We start from the raw sequence: 26,928 nt of genomic DNA on the forward strand, positions 1-26,928 counted from the left end.
GACACTGAGTGGGGGTGGAGTATATGTACTGTATAAGCCATGGGACACTGAGGGGGGGTGGAGTATATGTACTGTATAAGCCATGGGACCTTAGATATCATATCCATTTTGACCCCTCCAGTGATTCATCGTGTCCGTCTGTCTGACACGCTGCAGTCTGGGGCCACAGGCTCCCGTTTCCTCCTGCCCCAGCTGGCTCTCTGAGCACCAACGTGCGCGGCTGAGCGTGCCCCCGTCACACGCCCTCCACTCTCTGCGGAGCTGGGAGCCACGGCGACACACGGCTTCCCACACTTGTGTATGCAGCCTGCTCAGCTGCCAGACAATAGAAGTGTGTCGGCTCTCTGAGCCCCGGGCCCGTTCCCAGGGTCGGCCGTAGTGACCTGGACACAGTACACAGACCACTGTTCCATCTGGTTATCATTTATGAAAAGATACTGGACAAAATTATTTGAAATGTTATACTCTTATTCAATTTAATAGTTAAAGTTAAATGTAAATGACTTTAAACTATGGCATTCATATTATCCATATTGCCACTGCATGGTTTAACATCAATTTTGACAGCCAGAATATTTTAGCATTTTGGGGTATTTTTTGTGCCGCACCAAATTCATAACTTAAATACAAAAATATACAGATTTGTATTATTTGTTAAATATCCGTGACAATAGAACTGGCCCAGGCCTTTTTCCCATGGAAGATGTTGCCCAAACACATTGACATATGCCATTGAGAACAACATTCCACCTGTTCTCTGTGTCATCCATTAAATTCAGGCCATTGTCCCTGACTCTGGGCCTCCTGATTGGCTGAGCAGCCAAGCTCATGCTGGATGAGGAGCATAAAGGCAGCACGAGGAAACCAATCTAGACACAGAACATCTTCAGAAGCAACTGCAGCCTCCACCTCCACTGAATTGCTGGATATTTCTTGAGCGTTTTATCCTTTTTACAAATAACTGCAAACTCAAGACCAATATCTAAAATGGCTCCCTACTCTGATATGGACCTGCAAGGCACCATTAAGGAACAGCTCTTTCGGTAAGCATTTCATTTTATAACCTAGTTGCTTCCCAGAAAAAATTGCATATTGAGTATCCACAGCAACTGGCAGATTATGGTTAAATCTGATTCTTAAGCTATTTAAAGAGTCAAATGACTCCAATTATTATGTCAGTTTAACGCTGTTACTCAGTTCTGCATTTCTAATGGCGTTCTCTCCCCTCCCAGGTGTAAACTCCACATGCTAGAGAGAAAGTGCTCCACTGGAGTGGAGAAGCTGAGGGTTCTGATCGGAGAACACCTGCAGAATGGAATCCCAGCGTCGGACATCTTGGAGAAGACGGTGTCCTTCTTCACAGTGAGGAAGGCCCTGCTGACCCACAACGGCTACTCCAGATGTACCAGAGAGTTCCTCCGTCTGTCCTCCACGTCGGATGAAGATGTGGCGCCGCTGTGCCTTTTCACTGATGATGAAGACAGAGAGCTTACTTTTTCATTTTCTGAAGATGTCGATCAACTCCAGTTAAGCTGGAGTTGATCGATGAGATACAGTTTGCAATCAGTGGTGTGGCTGTTGGTTGCAAGTCTAAAAACTGGAAAATGCTTTATAGGCATTGTGACAAGTAGATTTACTGCTAAAGCCTTTCTCTAAGAAAGCCTATTCTAATTATTGTCTTTCATATGCTGCTTGAACATGAACATACCAGCTCACATCATGAAATGTTGGGGCTTTGGGCGAGGGGATGTTTTGTGCCAGGTTTACCTGGACAATCCTCAATCTTTTGGGGGATGGTCAAAAAACAATGAATGTTTTCTGGCACACACGCTGTTAAAGAAAAGAAGATGGAAAATCAAGTTTAGGATTTTTCTCAACTAAAGCTGCAGTTATCTTTGAATCTGACTTCAGGTTTTTGATGAGAGAGTGCTGGACACTCCCACAGGAAGCTGGATACTTTTATTATTGTGTTTTAAAAACATAAAATCGCTGTTGATTAAGCCTATTTTTTAGGCCAATGATCAATGATTTAGCTGGAGTTTAAATACCCCTTAATTAAAGGGAATGGAGATTTTGCCTCTTTAAGCATATTGTTTAATTTTGTTTGCGTTATTGCCTTATAATGTACGACATGTACACCAACGTAAGAAGTGTTTATACTGAAATAATAAAAAATCTAATTCAGAAATACTGTATTTTCCCTTTGTTTTTTGAATTCCTTTGAAGTTGAATATAGGCTTGTTATTTGGTTTTATCTTTTTTATTGTGTCTCTATTGGCTCATCAGACATGAATTCATCATGGACTGTCATTCTGCCTTAATAAGTAAAGAAGCACAAATCAATTTAAATGAAGGAAAATGATTTAGTATTACACTGATTTTATATCATGAGGCAGCCGGTCAGTTTATGTTCCAGAAAGCGAACCTCATGTAACAAAGCAGCTAACCAGGTTCAAGTTATTTCAAATATTGTGAATAACAGATTCTCCATGTGTCTAGATGCCTTATGTCTAAAGGAGGTTTCCATGGTTCTGTTTGGAAGTAGATATTATAGCCCATTCACAACCCAAGCTCCTTTTAACCGAAACAAAGGAGAAATACATTCCACAAAAGCTATAAAAAATGTTGATCATTGTGAAGATGTAACCAAAATATGAACTTCTGCAAAGCAAAGGAGAAATGTGTGTCTTAACAAATAAATTCAGCTGGCCAAAAACAGCATTTAACAGTGACATATTATATGCTTAGTAAAGAAACATAATTTCTGCGAATTACAATATGAGACATTATCTTGAACAATCAAAAAAATGCTTGAGCTGATCTATTGTTTCACAATGTTTTTGTTTACTAAATGCTTTTTAGTAAAAATGATACTCCAAATCAGAACCAAGTTTCATGCTGCAGATTTTTTCTTTAATCAGGGTCACCACTTTCCCAGATCAACACAGAGCCTCTCTCCATCACCCCCCAGTCCTCCACCTGGTCCCCTGAGATCTATCTATTGTCCCCCAGCAATAAGAGCCTGCAGCATGTGGCAGCCTGCATTCCTCATTGTCCTTCCTAGCTCTCTGATTGGTTCAGACTGTGAGAACCTCCAACCAGTCCTAGACCCACACATTCATATGGAGATGGCGGTTGAAACCAGGAGGGACCCGATTCTCTCAACAGAGACCTTCACAGCAGAGATCCACACATGCCTCCTAGAACACTTTAGCAATGACTTCTTCTAAGGAGCACATGACTCTGACCCACAAGGTAAACTCAAGAGTCTCTCACACAAACATTGAGTTGGGCAGGGAGCGAATAAGCCGCAGCATTATGGGCTGCCCTCTGGGTCTCTGCTGGGCCCAGACTTCTTTAGAAAACAACCTGACTCCAACATTAAGAAACTAAACACTGTGGAGGTTAAAGTTCGCTCCCTGACAGAACAGCAGCTCGATCGCCATTGAAACTCCTGCCTATCCGGGTCACTCCATGTGTGTCCAGGAGGTGGTCCACTTACTGTCCAAGGATTATGTGAAGACACTGTCCAACAGAAGAATCGATGCAGATAATGCAATTAATAAAAAATAAAATTGCCTGCTTCAACATTCTGTTCACCAGGGGGATAATTTTAGTAATTTTAAAATTATTTAAATTATCTTCAGTGTGTATTTGCCAATCTGATTTTGTCTTGACACGATTGCGATTCAGCCTACGCATAGCATGACCGCAAACTCACAGCCAGACACAAGAACTCCTTCTAATTCAATAGCAGCTTTTTCTTTAATGACATAGAAAAGCATGATTAAAAATAAAATAAAACTGAAGCCAATTTTTTACATGCTTCCATATTGTGTTTTAATGGAAGCTGCATTGATTATTGCATTGTTCATAGAAAGTCATAGAAAGTCAGAAAGCATATTGTTTAATTTTGTTTGCGTTATTGCCTTATAATGTAAGACATGTACACCAACGTAAGAAGTGTTTATACTGATATAAATAAAAAATCTAATTCAGAAATACTGTATTTTCCCTTTGTTTTTTGAATTCCTTTGAAGTTGAATATAGACTTGTTATTTGGTTTTATCTTTTTTATTGTGTCTCTATTGGCTCATCAGACATGAATTCATCATGGACTGTCATTCTGCCTTAATAAGTAAAGAAGCACAAATCAATTTAAATGAAGGAAAATGATTTAGTATTACACTGATTTTATATCATGAGGCAGCCGGTCAGTTTATGTTCCAGAAAGCGAACCTCATGTAACAAAGCAGCTAACCAGGTTCAAGTTCTTTCAAATATTGTGAATAACAGATTCTCCATGTGTCTAGATGTCTTATGTCTAAAGGAGGTTTCCTGAGTCTGTACAACTTTCGTAGTACAGACTCCCGTGGGAGCGTCTACTGTGTGTATGTTCAAACTGAATGAATATTTTTTCTCATATAGAGAATCTATTTTTTGCTATAATTTACACGTTGAAATATAATGCAACTCAATATTGTTAAATGTAACATTTGTGAATTGTCCTCTATGAAGACAATGTTGAATGTATATCCTCCACTCTGTTTTAGTACAATGTGCTTTTTTTTTTCTCTAATAAAATATTAGATAAGTTAATTCATCTGTTGATTGCTGGTAGTCAGTTGATTGGTTGTTGTCTTTAATGATCATCACAAAAGTAGGAAGTTATTAGCAAACTCTGAGTAGCAAACTCAAATGTATATATATATTTTTGAAAATCACGCATGGAAATGTACCTGAAAAAAATTAGCGATGCATCGAGATGCATCGCTAATCGCTTTAGGATCGAATCGTTGACCTCATAATCGGAATCGAATTGAATCGTGAGGTGCCAAGAGATTCCCACCCCTAAACACTTGAACCTTCGGACCTCCTCTGATACAAGGCTGACCGAGGGTGGTTCAATTCAGCTGAGCTCTCCACTCACAATATTACCAAAGAGGAAAGTTCAATTCACATTACCCTCTGGAGGTACCGGTAGAAACCTACGGACTGGAGAAACATGCTCGGACAATGTTGATCTTGTTGCTCACAAGTTTTGAGCGATGTACAACTTAATAGTTCAAAGATAACATGAAAATAATTATTCTGAAAGAAGAATACCTCTACACCTTTTCCTAGTCCATATTGCAGCATATTGCACTAACTTTCGTAGTACAGACTCCCGTGGGAGCGTCTACTGTGTGTATGTTCAAACTGAATGAATATTTTTTCTCATATAGAGAATCTATTTTTTGCTATAATTTACACGTTGAAATATAATGCAACTCAATATTGTTAAATGTAACATTTGTGAAATGTCCTCTATGAAGACAATGTTGAATGTATATCCTCCACTCTGTTTTAGTACAATGTGCTTTTTTTACAATGTGAAAATATTTTTCCTGACCAGAACAATTATAGAGAATCCTATGATCAAGTTACATTAATTATTTTCATATTAAGAGTTTATAATTTTTGTCTTCTACAGCTATTTCTTCCCTTCCTCATTTGTGATGGCACTCTCTGTATGTTACATGATGAGTAATAAGACACACTTCTATTGTTCCTCCAGTGAATGGAGAGAGTGTGGGGGACCAGTGAGAGCGCACTCACAGAGGCCCTGTGGGACGATAAAACCTTAACCCTGGGGGTGAAGAGGGGCGTTTTGTATGGGTTTTGGTTCAAGTAAGGAATATTACGCATGACGAGAGTCTTTCTCAAAGCTAGGCAGACTTATTGCTCTAACCAGTGATCATGGTGAGATACTTCTTAAAAATAAATAACCTTAACCCTAACCCAAACTGGTTTCTCCAAAATAGCTACCTTAGCTTTGACATTTTACAATGCAAACTCATAAGATTTAAAGGGAAGCTCTATCAATGAACAGTGTGTGAAGAGTGTGGGAAAGCCCTGGAGAAAGAAGTCCCATTTCAGAGTCATTAGCATCATGAGTGTCATTGGAACCACCTCATTCTCACAGGGGAATTGGCACACTTCAGGGAGAGCTGTCTCCGACCACAGCGGCCTGCCTGCAACAAGGTTGGATCTCTAGAAAAGCAAAGCACAAGGCTTTTGATCACTATATGAAGGTTTTCTATGATGTTCCAATTTATTAAGTCAAATTCAATGCGGCTAGGGGTGACTTTTGATAGTAGTCTATCAAGATAATTGTTTTCTCAAAATTCCACACCGCAAGACTCAGCCAATGGGGTTCTTTCCCTCCAGATGGTCAGTGATGTCAGGGGTCTGTTTGTGGTGCAACACAGAGAATGGATCCTTAACCAAGGGTCCATTCAAAGTCCTTTTGTCAGCCATGACCACAGCACATTGGAGCCAGTGTGGGAAACTCTGATCCACTCTATACTCACACCGACTACCAGTCACCACACTGAAGAAACATCTGCTACATCGGGACACCCAAAAACATGCCCTAACAAGTTAGAAATCACCAACGTAATAATAACATACAATTAAATAAAAATATCAGAGAAATAAAGAAAGAATTACTTTTAATGAAAAATAAAACTGAACCGAACTGATTTCATGAAAGAGGAACACATGCATCATAAATACATATAATCCTAAAATGAATGAATCTATGTGCTGTTTCTAAGATTTATTGGTCAGGTACAGTAATGGCATTATTACATGATAAATGTTCTACCCATAACTGATATCAATAAATCCTGAACGTGTGTGTTGTAATGAGGAGCACGTGCCCTATCAAAGTCATTGGTCCCATTGTTAGGATCCAGATCTGATCTCTCTACTACAGGGTCACCACTTTCCCAGATCCACACAGAGCCTCTCTCCATCACCCCCCAGTCCTCCACCTGGTCCCCTGAGATCTATCTATTGTCCCCCAGCAATAAGAGCCTGCAGCATGTGGCAGCCTGCATTCCTCATTGTCCTCCCTAGCTCTCTGATTGGTTCAGACTGTGAGAACCTCCAACCAGACCTAGACCCACACATTCATATGGAGATTAGGAACTATATAAAGGAGGGCTGAAGCCAGGAGAGACCAGATTCTCTCTACAGAGACCTCTACAGCACAGAGAACCACACATGGCTCCTACAATCACTTCAGCAATGACTTCTTCCCAGGACCACCTAACCGTGACCCACAAGGTAAATTAAAGGACAATATACCAAAAAAAATTTTTAGTTTAATTGTAGCATAAATTGATGCTGACTCCATGTTGAGATTAGTGTATTAAATATGCCTTTGTCTTCCTCCAGATCAGAAAGCCGCTGGTGGAAAAGCTACGCAGAGAGCGAATCAACAGCAGCATTGAGCAGCTCAAGTCTCTGCTGGGTCCAGAGTTCCTCAAACAAGAACCTGACTCCAAGATGGAGAAAGCAGACATTCTGGAGATGACAGTTGACTTCCTGAGACAACTGGAGCTCTCTCGCCATGGAAACTCTGTCACAGGTTTAACAGCTGCCAACCAGGGTCACTCCAGGTGTGTCCAGGAGGTGGTCCACTTCCTGTCTAAGGATGAGGTGAAGACACTATCCAACAGAATAATGTTGGATCACTTCCAGAACCTTCGGACCTCATCTGATACAAGGCTGACTGAGAGTGGTTCACTTCAGCTGAGCTCTCCACTCAAGAACAATATCACCAAAGAGAAGAGTTCAGTTAACAGCGCCGTCTGGAGGCCCTGGTAGAAACCTACACACTGGAGGTACCAGACAACATGAAAATGTACAATATTAACTCTATTGTAATTGTTTGATGTTCGAACATCACTTTATTCTTCGAAAATAAGAAGACCTCCACATATGTTTCTGCTACATGTTGTAATGTACTGTTTCAACTGTCTGTTATTACAGACTCATACATGAGATTTTGCTGCTTTGAGGTTTGACTTTCAAACTTAATGGCAATTCTTTCATAACATATTGAGCCTCTTTTTCTCATGTAAAGATCTATTTCCATTTAAGGAAACATTTTTACAATGTATAATTAATTCAAAATGATCATATTGATCTATTCCGTGTTCTTACTTTAAATCTGTGATTTGTAATCTGCGCTCTACCAATTGGTGATCTTTTACAAGATCACAGAGTAATGTATCTCTTGCATTGTGTAAGGTTATTCTAATGATGATATTGATATATTCTGTGTTCTTACTTTTGATCTGTGAATTCTAATCTGTGCTCTATCAAATATAATCTCTTATAGGATCAAAAAGTAACTTTTATCTGATTGCATTGTGTAAGGTTATTCTTAAACACAAAAGTGGTGACATTTCTATTTTCAGGAAAATTACCATTTTTGTTTTTCACAAGCGTTAGTATCCTAATTGGATCCTAATATATCACTTTGTGATGACAAATTCCTGATCAGTAATATGATCACATTACTCGTTTGCTTTAATGATGAAGCATAAAACATTGGATTCATAATGAACTATGAGCTGCACGTTAAAATATAATGTAAACTCAATATTGTTACATGTAACATATCTATGTCTTTTATGAAGACAACAAATGTATATCCTCTACTCTGTTTGAGTAATGCGTTTTGGAGATCTTTTTCAAATGATTGTTGTGATGCGTCATCACCTCTATTGGACTTCAGTGGAAATGTTATTGTTCTGAAATCGTCTGTTTGAATAAACAAACATGAACTTCAATATTTCTTGTCTTCTCTCTTTTAAGTGTGTCTAACAATGATATTATTACACTAATAGATCATAAATAAAAACATTGTATTGCTTTTGAGAAAAATATAACAATAATGGATATTACAGCAGTGCATCATCTCCATAACAGTGAAACCAAATACAGTTCTTGCTGAAGATAACAGCAAGAGACCGTATGCACTATGCAGACAGAAAATTCTTGAGATAAGATTGAGAATGGAATACTATCCTCATCCACAAGTACAGTATATGGGTGAGGGGGGAATAAAGTGTTTCACTCATGTCAGAAAATTATTTATTGTCAGATGTGAAATGAATTTGGTTAAAGTTTTCTCTGATATTAAAAATTTTCTAGACACTTTTTCCAGTGTTAATTAGAGTTGCATATCATAATTAATTATGCAAACACAATATCCATTACTGTTGATACAACGAGCAGTAGAGGCCTATAGTTAAAAAAAACCTGGGGGCAGTATTTGTTTTTTCCGTCCCAAAATATATTATATTATTATTATTTATTATTGGTACTAAACATATTGGAAAAAAAGCTTTGTCATCTTGAGAGAAGATGAATTTTATCTTGTTCAGCTTTTTTCCATCATTCCTTATTTGAGATGTCACAATCTGTTTCTGATATGACGAGTAATAAGACACACTTCTTTTGTTCCTCCAATGAAACCAGTGAATGGGGAGAGTGTGGGAAACCAGTGAGAGCTCACTCACAGAGCCCCTGTGGGACAAAAGATTTAGGACCTTTCCCCCCGGGGATGGACATGGGTAAAAGGGGGAATGTGGACCTCTGAATGGAAACCTGTGAATGAGTTTCACATCACTAATTGCTTTTAATTTTATTTCTTACAAGTTTATAATAATATTTTGATTTACTTTTAATATTTTTGCCTTCTAATGTTATTAATTTAACTTCAGCATATAAACAAAGAACATTTCAATATCCATAATAACTAACAAATCTATAGTACTTTTATACCATTGATATCATTAATACGTGTTAATTTACTAATTTGAAAACCAATGGTATTTTGTACTTAGATGTAAATAAATGTGTTAAAACTATTGTAACATCTACAGAGTTAAAGCTTGACTATTCAACAATACAAATGTTGTTTACCCTAAAACATATGACGGCGCTAATGAAGAAATAGCATTTAGCAAGGCACACTCTGTTAATGGACGGAGAGTGGGAAAGCTCTGGAGAGTGAAGTCACATTTCAGAGTCATTAGCATCATGAGTCCTAACAGAACCGCCTACTTCTCAAAAGGGAATTGGCACACTTCAGGAAAAAGCTGTCTCCGTCCCCTCCCTCATGTCCACCACAGGGGTTGATTTCAAGAAAAGTTAGAGACTCATTTTATCATTGTCCGTAAAGCGTTTTCCATGATATTCCATTTTAGTGTATCCTAAAGATGGCCTCTTATTGTTAAATTTCTGCTGAAACTATCCAGGTTTTGATGTTATGGCTAAATTCTACACTCCATGATCCAGCCAATGGGGTTATTTCCCTCCAGATGGTCAGTGATGTCAGGGGTCTGTTTGTGGTGCAACACAGAGAATGGATCCTTAACCAAGGGTCCATTCAAAGTCCTTTTGTCAGCCATGACTACAGCACATTGGAGCCAGTGTGGGAAACTCTGATCCACTCTCTACTCACACCGACTACCAGTCACCACACTGAAGACACATCTGCTATATCTGGACCCTCAGGAATGTATCCCAATAAGTTCAGAAATCCCCAACATAATAAAGCAAGAAAGTATCAGAGAAAAAATAGAACGAGAGAATATTAAAATTTGTAAAAATAAAAAAAGAATAAAGAATTTATTCGCTTGGATTGAGAATTATTAATCAACGAAAATTCAGATATAGTCCAATGGGCATTCATGAATCAATGAAACATATCCTTGAATGTACAAAAAAATGTAACCTATAAATCAAAGTTCTTGTGCCGTTACTCATATTTATTGGCCATGTCTTTTTTTTTAAAATTATTAATTGATAACCGGTAACTCCATAGCTAATATCAATTTAACTACAACGTGTGTGAGGTGATGAGGAACACATTCTCTAACCACTTCATTGATCCCCATATCAGGCAACAGATATAATCTCTCTACAGGGTCACCCCTTTCCCAGATCCACACAGAGCCTCTCTCCATCACCCCCCAGTCCTCCACCTGGTCCCCTGAGATCTATCTATTGTCCCCCAGCAATAAGAGCCTGCAGCATGTGGCAGCCTGCATTCCTCATTGTCCTTCCTAGCTCTCTGATTGGTTCAGACTGTGAGAACCTCCAACCAGACCTAGACCCACACATTCATATGGAGATTAGGGACTATATAAAGGAGGGCTGAAGCCAGGAGAGACCAGATTCTCTCTACAGAGACCTCTACTGCACAGAGAACCACACATGGCTCCTACAATCACTTCAGCAATGACTTCTTCCCAGGACCACCTAACCGTGACCCACAAGGTAAATTCAAGAATAAACTTAAGATAACATTTTGAGTTTAATTTAAGTATTCATTGATGCTGATGACATGTTGAGATTAGTGTATTAAACGTGCCTTTCTCTTCCTCCAGATCAGAAAACCACTGGTGGAAAAGCTACGCAGAGAGCGAATCAGTAGCAGCATTGAGCAGCTGAAGTCTCTGCTGGGTCCAGAGTTCCTCAAACAAGAACCTGACTCCAAGATGGAGAAAGCAGACATTCTGGAGATGACAGTTGACTTCCTGAGACAACTGCAGCTCTCTCGCCATGGAAACTCTGTCACAGGTTTAACAGCTGCCAACCAGGGTCACTCCAGGTGTGTCCAGGAGGTGGTCCACTTCCTGTCTAAGGATGAGGTGAAGACACTGTCCAACAGAAGAATGTTGGATCACTTCCAGAACCTTTGGACCTCATCTGATACAAGGCTGACTGAGAGTGGTTCAATTCAGCTGAGCTCTCCACTCAAGAACAATATCACCAAAGAGAAGAGTTCAGTTAACAGGGCCGTCTGGAGGCCCTGGTAGAAACCTACACGTTGTTGTCAAGGTATAATATTAACTCAGGATAGTAATTGTATGATGTTCGAACATCATGTTATTCTTCTTAAAGAAGAAGACCTCCACATATGTTTCTGCTACGTGTTGTAGTATACTATATCAACTGTCTGTTATTACAGACTCACCTAGGAGCTTTTTCTGCTTTAAAGTTTGATGTTCAAACTTAATGGCGCCTCTTTTTCCCATGGAAAGGTAGGGCATGTTTAGTGCATTTAATTCCATTTAAGGAAACATTTTCTATACTGTATAATTAATTTATAATGATCAAATTGATCTATTCTGTGCTCTTACTTTAAATCTGTGATTTGTGATCTGTGCTCTATCAAATGGTGATCTGTGATAAGATCAAAAGTAACTTTTATCGGTTTGCATTATGTAAGGTTATTCTTACACACAAGTGGTGAAATTTCTGTTTTCAGAAGAATTACCGTCTTTATTTTTCACAACCATTATTATCCTAATTGGATCCTAATTTATCACTTTGTGATGACAAATTCCTGATCAGTTACATGATCATGTTGCTAGTTTGCTTTTATGATGAAGCATAAAACATTGGATTCATAATGAACTATGAGCTGCACATTAATTTATAATGTCAACTCAATATTGTTACATGTAACATATCTGGTATGTCTTCTATGAAGACAACTGTTGAATGTATATCCTCTACTCTATTTGAGTACAATGTGCTTTGGAGATCTTTTTCAAATGATTGTTGTGATGTGTCATCACCTCTATTGGACTTCAGTTGAAGTTTTATGGTTCTGAAATCGTCTGTTTGAATAAACAAACATGAACTTAAATATTTCTTGTCCTCTCTCTTTTTAATGTGGGTGAAATTGTTATTCTTACATACTATACTTGAATTATAAAAATACGGAAATTGCAGCAGTGCATCATCTCATTGTACTTGCTGATGAGAACAGCAAGAGACAGCATGCAGATTGAAAATTCTGAAAGTAAGATGAAGAATGTTATACTATACTAGCACAGGAGCATATGGGTGAGGGGAATTAAAGTGTTTCACCTATGCCAGAATATAACATATCAGTCGGATGATATATCCTCTCTAAATTTCTTTTGCCAGTCTTAGTCGGGGTTGAGTATTATAACCTATTATGCATACACAATATACATTTGTGTGCATGCAAAAAGCAGTAGATGGACTATGTTTCACAAAACCACTTGGGGCAGAACATGTCTGTCCTTTCATACATTATACTACTCATTATTGGTACTAAACATTGTGAAAAAAAGGTTTGTCATCTTGTCATCTTAAGAGTTGGCGATTTTAGTCTGGTTCAGCTTTTTCCTCCATTGCTTATTTGTGACGTCATCCTCTTTATGTGACGTGATGAGCATTAAGACACACTTCTTTTGTTCCTCTAATGAAATCAGTGAATGGAGAGTGTGGGAAACCACTGAGAGATCACCCACAGAGCCCCTGTGGGACAATATACTTAGAACCTTTACCCAGGGGGATGGATATGGGATAAAGAGGGAATGTGGACCTCTGAATGGAAAACTGTAAATCAGTTTCAAATCACGAATGGTTTTCTTTTTTGTTTTTACAAGTTTACAATCATTATTTAATTACTTTTAACATTTTTACGTTATTCATTTCACTTCAGCATATAAATAAATAACATATCAAAAGTCCATAACATCTAACATATCAATAATACTGTTATAGTATTGATATTATTAATACATGTGCTAAAACTATCGCAACATCAACTGAGTTAAAGCTTAAAAAATACCAATGTTGTTTACCCTATAACATATGACGGTGAAGATGAACAATTAGCATTAAGCAAGGCACACTACTACGATTCAGAAGAAGCTGTCAATGAACGGAGAGTGGGAAAGCTCTGGAGAGTGAAGTCACATTTCAGAGTCATTAGCATCATGAGTCCTAAAAGAACCGCCAATCTCTCAAAAGTGGAATTGGCACACTTCAGGAAAAAGGATTCTCCCACCCCTCCCTCATACCTAGCCTGGCACCGCCCACCTACCTACTTCCGCTCAATTTTCATTTCACTTCAGTACTAGGTCTGGGTCTGCTTCATATGCATGGTTTCCTTGGAAGCCATATTTTTGGCGGTCCAATCAGCGAACGGAGGGAGTGGCTGAGAACGATGACGTTGAAGGTTCTGCGCCAGTTTCAGTTGTAGTCAGAGGAAGACCATGAAGACAATGGAGAAGGAGACGAGAGAAACTATTTGGTCTGTTGTGGGATCGCTGCCGAATATTGATCAATTAAAGCCAGAGCAAGAACAAGCTTTGCTGAGTTTTGTTGGTGGCCATGATGTTGTGGCGCTTCTCCCCACCGGGTTCGGGAAAAGATAGATTTTCCAGCTGGCTCCGTCAGTGGTGAAGGAGCCGGTCCCGTTGCATGACTTACGTCACAACCAAACGCTATGCAATTGGTTATGGCAGATCGAGAGTGGCACTGGGCAGATCCAATCATTTTAAACTTCAACAGACACCCGCCTCCAAGTGAGTGAACGTTTTTCAATTGGGCAGTTCCAGACCTTCTTTACAAATGAAATGAAGTACGATGGTCTGGTAGGACCAGGCTACCTCATATACGCCACAGGGGTTTATTTCAAGAAAAGTTAAAGAAATGCAATTTTATCAGTGGCCGTAAATGTTGTCCTTGATATTCAATTTTAGTAAATCCAAATCCTCTACAGAGACCTCTTATTGTTGATATTGTGCTGAAACTATCCTGATTTTGCTGTTAGGCCTAAAAAAAAAAAAGTTTGGTTCCTGTTGGTTGTCAGTTGAGGTCATGGCCATGGGTAGGTAGGGAATTTATTTTATTTTTTTATTTTATTTTTTCCAGCGGCAGCGCATGGTTGTTTTCATTTAAAAACGAGAGAATGCGCTCATCCTTGTACAGAATGAAGAGGTGCTGTACAAAAACGTAATTATAGTTTGCATCAAAAAAAAAAAAATAATCAAATCAAATTTTATAGTCCATGATTCAGCCAATGGTGGTCTTTCCCTCCAGATGGTCAGTGATGTCAGGGGTCTGTTTCTGATGCAATACAGAGAAAGGATCCGTAACCAAAGATCAATTCAAAGTCCTTTTGTCAGCCATGACCACAGCACATTGGACTCAGTGTGGGAACTCAGATCCACTCTCTACTCACACCGACTACCAGTTACCACACTGAAGAAACATCTGGGCCCTCAGTAACATGTCCTAACAAGTCAGAAATCCCCAACATAATATAATCAATAATAAACTGAGAAAATAGCAGAGAAAAACAAGAATATTAGAATATTTTAATTGAAAAAAAAGAAAGAATGAAAGCTTACCTACTTTTACTTAACAATACTGAACTGATACTGATTTCATTCAAAAGGCAATCATGAATCATAAATACATATAATCCTACAATGGATATATTTAAGCTATAACTTTTTTTTTATTTTCTGTTTCTCATATTTAGTGGTAATGTAAAGTAATGGAATTATTGATTGATAACTGTTAAAGCCATAACTGATATCAATGAATCCTGATGTCGTGTGTTGTAATGAGGAGCACGTGCCCTATCAAAGTCATTGGTCCCAACATTAGGATCCAGATCTGATCTCTCTACAGGGTCACCACTTTCCCAGATCCACACAGAGCCTCTCTCCATCACCCCCCAGTCCTCCACCTGGTCCCCTGAGATCTATCTATTGTCCCCCAGCAATAAGAGCCTGCAGCATGTGGCAGCCTGCATTCCTCATTGTCCTCCCTAGCTCTCTGATTGGTTCAGACGGTGAGAAACTCAAACCAGACCTAGACCCACACATTCATATGGAGATTGGGGACTATATAAAGGAGGGCTGAAGCCAGGAGAGACCAGATCCTCTCTACAGAGACCTCTACAGTAGAGAACCACACATGGCTCCTACAATCACTTCAGCAATGACTTCTCCTCAGAATCACCAAACTTTAACACACAAGGTAAATTCAAGACTGAACTTAACAAAACATTTGGAGGTTAATCATAGTATGTATTCATGTTGATGCTCGATTGAGATTAGTGTATTAAATATGCCTTTGTCTTCCTCCAGATCAGAAAACCACTGGTGGAAAAGCTACGCAGAGAGCGAATCAACAGCAGCATTGAGCAGCTCAAGTCTCTGCTGGGTCCAGAGTTCCTCAAACAAGAACCTGACTCCAAGATGGAGAAAGCAGACATTCTGGAGATGACAGTTGACTTCCTGAGACAACTGCAGCTCTCTTGCCTTGGAAACTCTGTCACAGGTTTAACAGCTGCCAACCAGGGTCACTCCAGGTGTGTCCAGGAGGTGGTCCACTTCCTGTCTAAGGATGAGGTGAAGACACTGTCCAACAAAAGAATGTTGGATCACTTCCAGAACCTTCGGACCTCCTCTGATACAAGGCTGACTGAGAGAGGTTCAATTCAGCTGAGCTCTCCACTCAAGAACAATATCACCAAAGAGAAGAGTTCAGTTAACAGGGCCGTCTGGAGGCCCTGGTAGAAACCTACACACTGGAGGTACCAGACAACATTGACCATGTTGGTCACAACATGTTGTTGTCAATGTATAATATTAACTCAATATTGTAATTGTTTGATGTTCGTATATCACGTTATTCTTCTAAAAGAAGAAAACCTCCACATGTTTCTGCTACGTGTTGTAGTGTACTGTATCAACTGTCTGTTATTACAGACTAACATAGGAGCTTTTGCTGCTTTAAAGTTTGATGGTCAAACGTAATTGCAAATCTTTCTGAAAATATTGAGCCTCTTTCTCCAATGTAAAGATAGGGCATGTTTAGTGCATCTATTTCCATTTAAGGAAACATTTTATGCCGTATAATTAATTTCTAATGATCATATTGATCTATTCTGCGTTCCTACTTTAAATCTTTGATTTGAAATCTGTGCTCTATCAATTGGTGATTTGTTACGAGATCAAAAATGAACTTTTATCTGTTGCATTGTATTCTAATGATCAAATTGATCTATTATGTGTTCTTCCTTTAAATCTTTGATTTGAAATCTGTGCTCTATCAATTACTCATCTGTTACAAGATCAAAAGTAACTTTTATCTGTTTGCATTGTGTGAGGTTATTCTTACACACAATTGGTGACATTTCTATTTTCAGGAAAATTACCATCTTTATTTTTCACAAGCATTACTATTCTAATTGGATCCTAATTGATCACTTTGTGACAAATTCCTGATCAGTTATATGATCATGTTGCTTTTTTGCTTTTATGATGAAGCATAAAACATTGGATTCATAATGAACAATGAGCTGCAAATTACAATATAATGTCAACTAAATATTGTTACATGTAACATATCTGGTATGTCTTCTCAGGGGCGCCGCTAGGGATTTTGGGCCCCATGAAAAAAATCTTTACAGGGCCTTCTGTATTATAATTTCATCATCATTAGGGGCCTCTCTGGGCCCCCCTCCATCATGGGCCCCTAGAATCCGTCTCCTTTACCCCCCCTTTTCGGCGCCCCTGTGTCTTCTATGAAGACAACTGTTGAATGTATATCCTCTACTCTGTTTGAGTACAATGTGTTTGGAGATCCTTTTCTAATGATTGTTGTGATGTGTCATCACCTCTATTAGACTTCAGTTGAAGTTTTATGGTTCTGAAATCATCTGTTTGAATAAACAAACATGAACTTCAATATTTCTTGTCTTCGCTCTTTTAAATGTGGGTTACATTGTTATTCTTAGACATATTGATCACAAATAAAACCTTGTGTTGCTCCTGACGAAAAATATGCAATACTTGAATCATAAAAATATAGAAATTGCAGCAGTGCATCACCTCCATAACAGTGAAATCATGAGAACAGTGAGAGACAGCATGCAGATTGAAAATTCTGAAAGTAAGTTGAACAATGTTACACTATACTAGTACAGGAGTTTATGGGTGAGGGGCATTAAAGTGTTTCACCTACGCCAGAATGTAATATATCAGTCGGATGTGGAATAAACCTGGTTATTGTATCATCTAGGAATGCGCGATATAAACGATATACGATATGAACGATAAAAAATGGCCTACGATAGAGATTTTAGTTATATTGCCCTATCGCGATAATGCATGTTTGACGCGATCTATCCATGACCCGCGAAATATAAAGAGCGGGTCATGGGTAGAGCTACGAGCTGCAACCGTCTGCAACGCATCATCCGCGACCCGCGGAATTTAAACAGAGCCACGAGCTGCAACCGGCTGCAACGCATCGTCCGCAAAATTTAAAGAGCCACGAGCTGCAACCGGCTGCAACGCATCATCCGCGACCCTCGAAATTTAAACAGAGCCACGAGCTGCAACCGGCTGCAACGCATCGTCCGCGAAATTTAAAGAACCACGAGCTGCAACCGGCTGCAACGCATCATCGTCATCTAAGCAAATATGGCTGAAAGCGAAACGGAGGAGCTGGTTATTGCCCTAATTTCATGTTCAGTTTAAAATTGTATGCGTTCACTTTGCACCTTTATGTTTTAATATCAAGTATCTGTGCACACACTTGGAAGATTTTTCTTTATTTAAAATAGCCATGCCTAATACGTATTTCCCTAATTCACAGTATCCGTTTCTTTATTAACAAGACACCACCAGTTTTAATTTAATTAAGAGAAGCATACGTCATTACACAGAAGATTTTTTTCTTTTTTAAAGTATCTGCAGCTACAACATTATGTTGTATGATTACAGTTTTGCACAATAAATGTTCTCAAAACGACATAGGCCTACTGAGTTTCTTTCTTTTGTTTTATACATTTAGCAGTTTGGCTTTCCTTAGAGTCTATGTAACCTGTTCTGAAATGGTTCTATTATGATTTATATATCGTGATATATATCGTTATCGCAATAGGTTGCAATGTATATCGCAATATGGATTTTAGGCCATATCGCCCATCCCTAGTATCATCCTCCTCTTGAGATTTCTACACACTTTTGCCAGTGTAAGTCAGGGTTGACTATTATAATTGATTATGCATACAAAATATACATTTGAATAAATAGATCAAGCAGCAGATGGCATTTATTTTACAAAGCTCCAGGGGCAGAAGTTGTCACTATCCTAAAATATATGAGATACATTTTTTCTGGTATAAAACATATATATACATTAAAAAAAAAGCTCTTTCAATTTAAGAGTTTATTATTTTAGTGTTATTCAGCTATGTCCTCCATTCCTTATTGGTGATGTCACTCTTATTTTCTAACGTGATGAGTCATAAGACACACTTCTTTTGTTACTCCAGTGAAACCAGTGAATGGGGAGAGTGTGGGAAACCAGTAAGAGCTCACTCACAGGGCTGCAGTGGGGCAATAGACTTAAAAACCTTTACCCTGGGGGGTGGACAGGGGTTAAAGGGGAAACATAGGCCGCTGAACAGAAACCCGCAGATCAGTTTCAAATCACTACTTTTTTCCTTTTTCTCTTTTTAAGAAGAGAAAAATATTGTGATTTATCTGTATTTTTATTTTATTTGGATATAAATGTAACTTCGGCATATCAATAAAGAACATGTCAATGTCCATTCGATATCACATATCTACAGTACTGATATAACATTAATATAATAAATGTTATTGACTGATTTCAAAGCCAATGGTATTATGTAGTGAGTTTTAAATACATGTGTTAAAACTATTGCAACATCTACAGAGTTAATGCTTGACTATTGAACAAATTGACATGTTGTAAAACTATCGCAACATCAACTGAGTTAAAGCTTAAAAAATACCAATGTTGTTTACCCTAAAACATATGACGCCGCTAATGAAGAATTAGCATTGAGCAAGGCACACTCCTATTAATCAGAAGAAGCTCTGTCAATGAACAGAGTGTGGGAAAGCTCTGGAGAGTGAAGTCACATTTCAGAGTCATTAGCATCATGAGTCCTAACAGAACCACCTATTTCTCAACAGGGAATTGGCACACTTCAGGAAAAAACTGTCTCCCACTCCAGACACATGTCTGCTAAAGGGATCGATCTCAATGAAGGCGAAGGACAAAGCTTTTATCAATGCAAATAACATTGTATCTTAATATTGACTCTTGATATAATTAACTGAAGATTATTGTTGTTTAGGGCAAAATTCGACAGTCCATGATCTAGCCAATGGGGTGCTTTCCATCATGATGGTCAGTGATGTCAGCGGTCTGTTTGTTGTGCAACACAGAGAATGGATCCTTAACCAAGGGTCCGTTCAAAGTCCTTTTGTCAGCCATGACCACAGCACATTGGAGTCAGTGTGGGAAACTCAGATCCACTCTCTACTCACATCAACTACCAGTCACCACACTGAAGAAACATCTGCTACATCTGGACACTCAAGAAATATGTCCTAACAAGTTAGAAATCACTAACGTAATAATAATATGCAATTCAACAAAAACATCAGTGAAAGAAATGAGATTATCGAAATTGAAAAAAAAATACAGAATTGAAGCGTTCTTGCTTTTATTCAACAATATTGAACTGATGACAGATTTTGTTTAATAGGCAATTATTAATCATGAATAAATATAATCTAACAATGAACAGAAAAACATAACCTAGAAATGTTTTTTCATGTGCCACTCCTCATACTTAGTGGTGGTCATGTTAAGTAACGGCATTATTACATGATACCTGTTCTACCCATAACTGATATCAATAAATCCTGAATGTGTGTGTTGTAATGAGGAGCACCTGCCCCATCAAGGTCATTGCTCCCAACATTAGGATCCAGATCTGATCTCTCTACAGGGTCACCCCTTTCCCAGATCCACACAGAGCCTCTCTCCATCACCCCCCAGTCCTCCACCTGGTCCCCTGAGATCTATCTATTGTCCCCCAGCAATAAGCATGTGGCAGCCTGCATTCCTCATTGTCCTCCCTAGCTCTCTGATTGGTTCAGACTGTGAGAACCTCCAACCAGACCTAGACCCACACATTCATATGGAGATTAGGGACTATATAAAGGAGGGCTGAAGCCAGGAGAGACCAGATTCTCTCTACAGAGACCTCTACTGCAGAGAACCACACATGGCTCCTACAATCAATTCAGCAATGACTTCTTCCCAGGACCACCTAACCCTGCCCCACAAGGTAAATTCAAGGATAAATTAAACAAAACTTTTGGAGTTTATGCTGATGACATGTTGAGATTAGTGTATTAAATATGCCTTTGTCTTCCTCCAGATCAGAAAGCCGCTGGTGGAAAAGCTACGCAGAGAGCGAATCAACAGCAGCATTGAGCAGCTCAAGTCTCTGCTGGGTCCAGAGTTCCTCAAACAAGAACCTGACTCCAAGATGGAGAAAGCAGACATCCTGGAGATGACAGTTGACTTCTTGAGACAACTGCAGCTCTCTTGCCTTGGAAATTCTGTCACAGGTTTAACAGCTGCCAACCAGGGTCACTCCAGGTGTGTTCAGGAGGTGGTCCACTTCCTGTCTAAGGATGAGGTGAAGACACTGTCCAACAGAAGAATGTTGGATCACTTTCAGAACCTTCGGACCTCCTCTGATACAAGGCTGACTGAGGGTGGTTCAATTCAGCTGAGCTCTCCACTCAAGCCAAATATCACCAAAGGGAAGAGTTCAGTTAACAGCGCCGTCTGGAGGCCCTGGTAGAAACCTAAATTCTGGAGGTACTAGACAACGTTGACCATGTTGGTCACAACATGTTATTGTCAATGTATAATATTAACTCAATAGTAGTAATTGTTTGATGTTCGAATATCACATTATTCTCCTAAAAGAAGAACACCTGCATGTTTCTGCTGCGCGTTCTAGTGTACTGTATCAACGTTGTTATTACAGACTCACATAGGAGCTTTAGCTGCTATAAAGTTTGATGTTCAAACTTAATGGCCATTATTTTTGAAAATATTGTTCCTTTTTCTCCCATGTAAAGACAGGGTATGTTAGGTGCATTTATTTCCATTTAAGGAAACATTTTTACACTGCATAATTAATTTCTAATGATCATTTTGATCTATTCTGTTTTCTTACTTAAAATCTTTGATTTGTAATCTGTGCTCTATGAATTGGATCTGTTAAAGATCAAGAAGTAACTTTTATCTGTTGCATTGTGGAAGGTAATTCTTACGATCATATTGATCTATTCTGTGTTCTTTCTTTAAATCTTTGATTTGTAATCCGTGCTCTATCTAATGTGATCTGTTACAAGATCAAAAAGTAACTTTTATTTGTTGGCCTGGCATGAGGTTATTCTTAAACACATTGGTGACAAGTGGTGACATTTCTATTTTCAGGAAAACTACCATCTTTATTTTTCACAAGCGTTACTATCCAAATTGGATCCTAATTGATCACTTTGTGATGACACATTCCTGATCAATTATATGATCATGTTGCTATTTTGCTTTTATGATGAAGCATAAAACATTAGATTCATAATGAAATATGAGCTGCACGTTAAAATGTAATGTCAACTCAATATTGTTAAATGTAACATATCTGGTATGTCTTCTATGAAGACAACAAATGTATATCCTCTACTCTGTTTGAGTACAATGTGTTTGGAGATCTTTTTCTAATGATGTTGTGATGTGTCATCACCTCTATTGGACTTCAGTTGAAGTTTTATGGTTCTGAAATCGTCTGTTTGAATAAACAAACATGAACTTTAATGTTTCTTGTCTTTCCTCTTTTTAATGCGGCTAACAATGATATTCTTACTAATAGATCACAAATAAAAAAACGTTGCGTTGCTCCTGACAAAACCATAAAATAATTGAATTGTAAAAATTATGGAAATTAAAGCAGTGCATAATCTCCAAAACAGTGAAACCAAATATTTTACTTCCTGACGATTACAGCAAGAGACCGCATGCAGATTGAAAGTTCTGTAAATAAGATTGAGAATGATACACTAAACTTGTCCAAAGTTCATTTTTGAGGGGCTTTAAGTGTGTCACCTATGCCAGAAAATGTCTTTATTTGTCAGATGTGAAACGAACCACGTTTCCCCCTCCCCTTTAAATGTCTACATACTTTTAGCAATGTTAATCTGGGTTGTATATTATAATTTATTATGCATACATCAATATACATTTGTGTTCATAAAACAAACAGTAGATGGCCTATAATTCACAAAACCCCTGGGGGCCAAAGTTTCACTGTCCTCAAATAAATAACATTAGTTGTTATTGGGACTGATCATTTTGAAGAAAATGTCATGTTGAGAGTTGGCGATTTTAGTCTTGTTCAGCTTTTTCCTCCATTCCTTATTTGTGACGTCATCCTCTTTATATGACGTGATGAGTAATAAGACACACTTCTTTTGTTCCTCCAGTGAACCCAGTGAATGGAAAGTGTGGGAAACCAGTGAGAGCTCACTCACAGAGCCGAAGTGGGACAATAGAGGTAGGACCTTTCCCCTGGGGGATGGACATGGGTCAAAGGGGGAATGTGGACCTCTGAATGGCAACCTGCAGATCAGTTTTAAATCACAAATGGCTTTCATATTTATTATTTACAAGTAAAGATCATTTTAATTTCCTTTTAATTTCTTTGTATTTTAATGTTATAAATGTAACTTCAGCATGTAAATAAACAACATGCAGATATCCGTTGAATCTCACATATTTAACAAACTGTTATACATTTGATGTCATCAACACATGTTCATTTACTGATTTGAAAAACAAAATAATTGTGTAGTTATCAGTTGTAAAGAAATGCAGTTAAGGCTTGACAATCCAACAAAAAACAATGTTGTTTACCCATTAAGAGATGAAGGTGCTAAGAAGGAATAAACTTTTAACAAGGAACACTCCTATGAATCAGAAGAAGCTCTGTCAATGCACTGAGTGTGGGAATGCTCTGGGGAGTGAAGTCACAATTTAGGGTCAATAGCATCATGAGTCCTAACAGAAGGGCCTATTACTCAATAGGGAATTGGCACACTTCAGGAAGAAGTTGTCTCCCACCCCACCCTCATGTCTGCTGCTGAGGTTGATACCAACGAAAGCTTAAGAGATGCAGTTTGATATATGTCGATAAATGTTTTCGTAATATTCAATTTTTTTTAAATCAAAATATTCTGTCTTATGATGACTTTTGTTGCTGAATACAACCACTTTGGTTGTAATGTTCAAATTCCAGAGTCCATGATTCAGCCAATGGGGTTCTTTCCCTCCAGATGGTCAGTGGTGTCAGGGGTCTGTTTGTGGTGCAACACAGAGAATGGATCCTTAACCAAGGGTCCATTCAAAGTCCTTTTGTCAGCCATGAACACAGCACATTGGAGCCAGTGTGGGAAACTCAGATCCGCTCTCTACTCACACCGACTACCAGTCACCACACTGAAGAAACATCTGCTACATCTGGACACCCAAAAAACATGTCCTGACAAGTTAGAAGTCCCTAAATTAATAAGGTTATTCCAAAGAAAGCATGCATTTTTAACCTCTATTTAGCTTGGGAAAAAGTAAATAATCAAAGCTTATTCATTTTTATATTAAAGAATACTGCTAAACTGAAAAATTGACTTAGTTAACTTTGCAATCAAAAATCATGATGAATACATTTGAGCATAAAATATATGCTCAAATGTATTTGATTAAAGGTTTGATAAAATATCAATCCTTTAAATGTTTATATATGCATGCTGTTTTTCCTATTAAACGATCATGTAAAGTGATTTCAATATTGGTTTGCAGAATGTTAAACGTATGACTGATATCAATAAAAGTCCAACATGTGTCGTGGGATAATGGACTATGGCTTATCCAAGTCATGATCCCAGCATCAGGCAACATATTTGATCTCTCTACAGGGTCACCACTTTCCCAGACCCACATCAACCCCAGTCCTTCATCTGGTCCCCTGCAATCTATCAATTGTCCCCCAGCAATAAGAGCCTGCAGCATGTGGCAGCCTGCATTCCCTCATTGTCCTTACTTGTGCTTTGATTGGTTAATACTGTGAGAAACTCAGACCAGACCAAGACCCACAAATTCACATGGAGATTGAGGACTATATATAGGAGGGCTGAAGCCAGGAGAGACCAGATCCTCTTTCTACAGACACCTCTGCTGCACAGAGAACCACACATGGCTCCTACAATCACTTGACTTGCAATGACTTCTTCCAAGGAGCACCTGGCCCTGACCCACAAGGTAAATTCAAGGACAAATTTATGAAAACATTTGGAGTTGAATTGAAGTATGCATTGATGCTGAGGTTATGTTGAGATTAGTGTGTTAAATATGTATTTGTCTTTCTCAAGGTCAGAAAGCATTATTGAGCAGTTCAGGTCTCTGCTGGGTCCAGAGTTCTTCAAAAAAGACCCTGACTGCAAGATGGAGAAAGCAGACATTCTGAAGATGACAGTTGAGTTTGACCATGGAAGCTCTGTTTCCTGTTAATCAGCTGCCAACAGGGGACACTCCAGGTGTGTCCAGGAGGTGGTCCACTTCCTGTCTAAGGATGAGAAGAAGACACTGGCCAACAACAGAATGTTGGTTCACTTCCAGAACCTTCGGACCTCCTCTGATAGGCTGACTGAGGGTTGTTCAATTCAGCTGAGCTCTCCACTCAAGAACAACATCACCAAAGAGGGATCAGTTAACAGCGCCATCTGGAGGCCCTGGTAGAAACCTACACACTGGGTGTGCTAGACAACGTTGACCATGTTGGTTATGTCATGTTGTTGGAAATATAGACTATTAACTCAATGTGGTAATTCTTTATTGTTTAAGATCACATTATTCTTCTAAAAGAAGAAGACCCCCACACAGGTTTCCGCTACGTGTTGTAGTATACTATATCAACTGTCTGTTATTACAGACTCACACTTTACAGTTTGATGTTCAAACTGAATGGCAATTCTTTCAGAACATATTAAGCCTCTTTCTCCCATGTAAATATAGTGCATGTTTGTGCATTTATTTACGTATAATTAATTGCTAATGATCATATTGATCTATTCTGTGTTCTTACTTTAAATCTGTGATCTGTAATCTGTGCTCTATCAAATAGTGATCTGTTTCAAGATCAAAGAGTAAGTTTTATCTGTTTACATACATAGTATGAGGTTATTCTTATACACACATGTGGTGAAATTTGTATTTTCAGGAAAATTAACAATTCAATTTTCATTAGCATTACTATCCTAATTGGATCCTAAATCATCACTTTGTGATGACACGATTCTGATCAGTAATATGATTATGTTGCCAGTAGCCTTTTATGATGAAGCATAAAACCTTGGATTCATGATGAACATGTGCTTCACGTTTAAGTATAATGTCAACTCAATATTGTTACATGTAACATATTTGATATGTCTTCTATGAAGACAACGGTTGAATGTATATCCCCTACTCTGTTTGAGTATAATGTGTTTTGGAGATTATTTTTTTGTGTGATGTGTCATCACCTCTACTGGAATTCAGTTAAAGTTTTACTTTTCTGAAATCATCTGTTTGAATAAACAAACATGAACTTCAATGTATCTTGTCTTCTCTCTTTTTAATGTGGGTGACAATGTAATTCTTACACTACTAGATCACAAACAAAGAACATTGTACTACTTCTGACAAGAACGATACAATAATTGAAACATACAAATTATGTAGATTACGGCAGGCAGGGCATCATCTCCATAACAGAGAAACCAAATATTTCAAAATAAACCGTTGGGGCAGTGGTTTTCTATCATAAAATAAAAAAAATTACTTCTTAGACATATTGTGAAAAAAATGCTTTGTCATCTTATTTGTTGATGTCTTATTAGCCTTGTTCAGCTTTTTCCAACATTCCTTAATGGTGACGTCACTCTCTGTTTCGAATGTGATGAGTAATGAGACACACTTATTTTGTTCTTCATGTGAAGCCAGTGAATGGGGAGAGTGTGGGAAACCAGTGAGAGCTCACTCACAGAGCTGCTGTGTGGCAATAGACTTAAAAACCTTTACCCTGGGGGGTGGACAGGGGTTAAAGGGCAAACATAGACCTCTGAACAGAAACCCACAGATCAAGAATACTGTTATTTGTATGAAATTATTTACTTTAAGCATGTAAATAAATAACACTGCAATTTCAATACGTAAATATATATAGAACTGTTATACCGTTGATATTATCAATGCTGTAATTTTATTGTGTTTTGTATTTAGTTGTATGTAAATCTGTTAAAACCATTGTAATGTACATCTACAGAGTTAAAGCTTGACTATTCAACAACACTAATGTTG

General features: G+C 38.3%; 5 protein-coding genes and 1 long non-coding RNA gene across 6 annotated transcripts; all 6 read left to right on the forward strand.

The window, feature by feature from the left end:
• The first annotated feature begins 508 nt into the window (after nucleotides 1-508).
• Nucleotides 509-2,181, forward strand: LOC115557373 (uncharacterized). Its single transcript, XM_030375134.1, has 2 exons — nucleotides 509-1,043; nucleotides 1,233-2,181. The coding sequence occupies exons 1-2, from the start codon at nucleotides 988-990 to the stop codon at nucleotides 1,540-1,542; spliced, it is 366 nt and encodes a 121-aa protein (XP_030230994.1). The 5' UTR covers nucleotides 509-987; the 3' UTR covers nucleotides 1,543-2,181.
• Nucleotides 2,182-6,917: 4,736 nt separating this feature from the next.
• Nucleotides 6,918-7,683, forward strand: LOC115556581 (transcription factor HES-5-like). The gene is made up of 2 exons (XM_030373686.1): nucleotides 6,918-7,113; nucleotides 7,225-7,683. The coding sequence occupies exons 1-2, from the start codon at nucleotides 7,051-7,053 to the stop codon at nucleotides 7,654-7,656; spliced, it is 495 nt and encodes a 164-aa protein (XP_030229546.1). The 5' UTR covers nucleotides 6,918-7,050; the 3' UTR covers nucleotides 7,657-7,683.
• A 3,353-nt stretch (nucleotides 7,684-11,036) lies between these two features.
• LOC115557728 (transcription factor HES-5-like) lies at nucleotides 11,037-12,502 on the forward strand. The gene is made up of 2 exons (XM_030375791.1): nucleotides 11,037-11,124; nucleotides 11,235-12,502. Exons 1-2 carry the CDS (start codon nucleotides 11,062-11,064, stop codon nucleotides 11,664-11,666), a joined length of 495 nt encoding a protein of 164 aa, XP_030231651.1. The 5' UTR covers nucleotides 11,037-11,061; the 3' UTR covers nucleotides 11,667-12,502.
• Nucleotides 12,503-15,553: 3,051 nt separating this feature from the next.
• Nucleotides 15,554-17,340, forward strand: LOC115557725 (transcription factor HES-5-like). Its single transcript, XM_030375789.1, has 2 exons — nucleotides 15,554-15,663; nucleotides 15,774-17,340. The coding sequence occupies exons 1-2, from the start codon at nucleotides 15,601-15,603 to the stop codon at nucleotides 16,203-16,205; spliced, it is 495 nt and encodes a 164-aa protein (XP_030231649.1). The 5' UTR covers nucleotides 15,554-15,600; the 3' UTR covers nucleotides 16,206-17,340.
• Nucleotides 17,341-20,724: 3,384 nt separating this feature from the next.
• On the forward strand, nucleotides 20,725-22,322 carry LOC115557726 (transcription factor HES-5-like). Its single transcript, XM_030375790.1, has 2 exons — nucleotides 20,725-20,809; nucleotides 20,903-22,322. Exons 1-2 carry the CDS (start codon nucleotides 20,747-20,749, stop codon nucleotides 21,332-21,334), a joined length of 495 nt encoding a protein of 164 aa, XP_030231650.1. The 5' UTR covers nucleotides 20,725-20,746; the 3' UTR covers nucleotides 21,335-22,322.
• Nucleotides 22,323-24,739: 2,417 nt separating this feature from the next.
• On the forward strand, nucleotides 24,740-26,182 carry LOC115557729 (uncharacterized). The gene is made up of 2 exons (XR_003979234.1): nucleotides 24,740-24,849; nucleotides 24,960-26,182. It is a non-coding gene; the product is annotated as an uncharacterized LOC115557729 (long non-coding RNA).
• The last annotated feature ends 746 nt before the right edge of the window (nucleotides 26,183-26,928 follow it).

This window comes from Gadus morhua, chromosome 13, assembly GCF_902167405.1.
Source record: "Gadus morhua chromosome 13, gadMor3.0, whole genome shotgun sequence".
NCBI classification, from domain to species: Eukaryota; Metazoa; Chordata; class Actinopteri; order Gadiformes; family Gadidae; genus Gadus; species Gadus morhua.

Excerpts from the sequence above, each read along its gene's own strand:
- LOC115557726 (XM_030375790.1), top strand. The coding sequence starts at position 20,747 with ATGGCTCCTACAATCAATTCAGCAATGACTTCTTCCCAGGACCACCTA. Across the intron at positions 20,810-20,902 it reads ACCTAACCCTGCCCCACAAG|ATCAGAAAGCCGCTGGTGGA; the intron begins GTAAATTCAAGG and ends GTCTTCCTCCAG.
- LOC115557725 (XM_030375789.1), top strand. The coding sequence starts at position 15,601 with ATGGCTCCTACAATCACTTCAGCAATGACTTCTCCTCAGAATCACCAA. Across the intron at positions 15,664-15,773 it reads ACCAAACTTTAACACACAAG|ATCAGAAAACCACTGGTGGA; the intron begins GTAAATTCAAGA and ends GTCTTCCTCCAG.
- LOC115557373 (XM_030375134.1), top strand. The coding sequence starts at position 988 with ATGGCTCCCTACTCTGATATGGACCTGCAAGGCACCATTAAGGAACAG. Across the intron at positions 1,044-1,232 it reads ATTAAGGAACAGCTCTTTCG|GTGTAAACTCCACATGCTAG; the intron begins GTAAGCATTTCA and ends CTCCCCTCCCAG.
- LOC115556581 (XM_030373686.1), top strand. The coding sequence starts at position 7,051 with ATGGCTCCTACAATCACTTCAGCAATGACTTCTTCCCAGGACCACCTA. Across the intron at positions 7,114-7,224 it reads ACCTAACCGTGACCCACAAG|ATCAGAAAGCCGCTGGTGGA; the intron begins GTAAATTAAAGG and ends GTCTTCCTCCAG.
- LOC115557728 (XM_030375791.1), top strand. The coding sequence starts at position 11,062 with ATGGCTCCTACAATCACTTCAGCAATGACTTCTTCCCAGGACCACCTA. Across the intron at positions 11,125-11,234 it reads ACCTAACCGTGACCCACAAG|ATCAGAAAACCACTGGTGGA; the intron begins GTAAATTCAAGA and ends CTCTTCCTCCAG.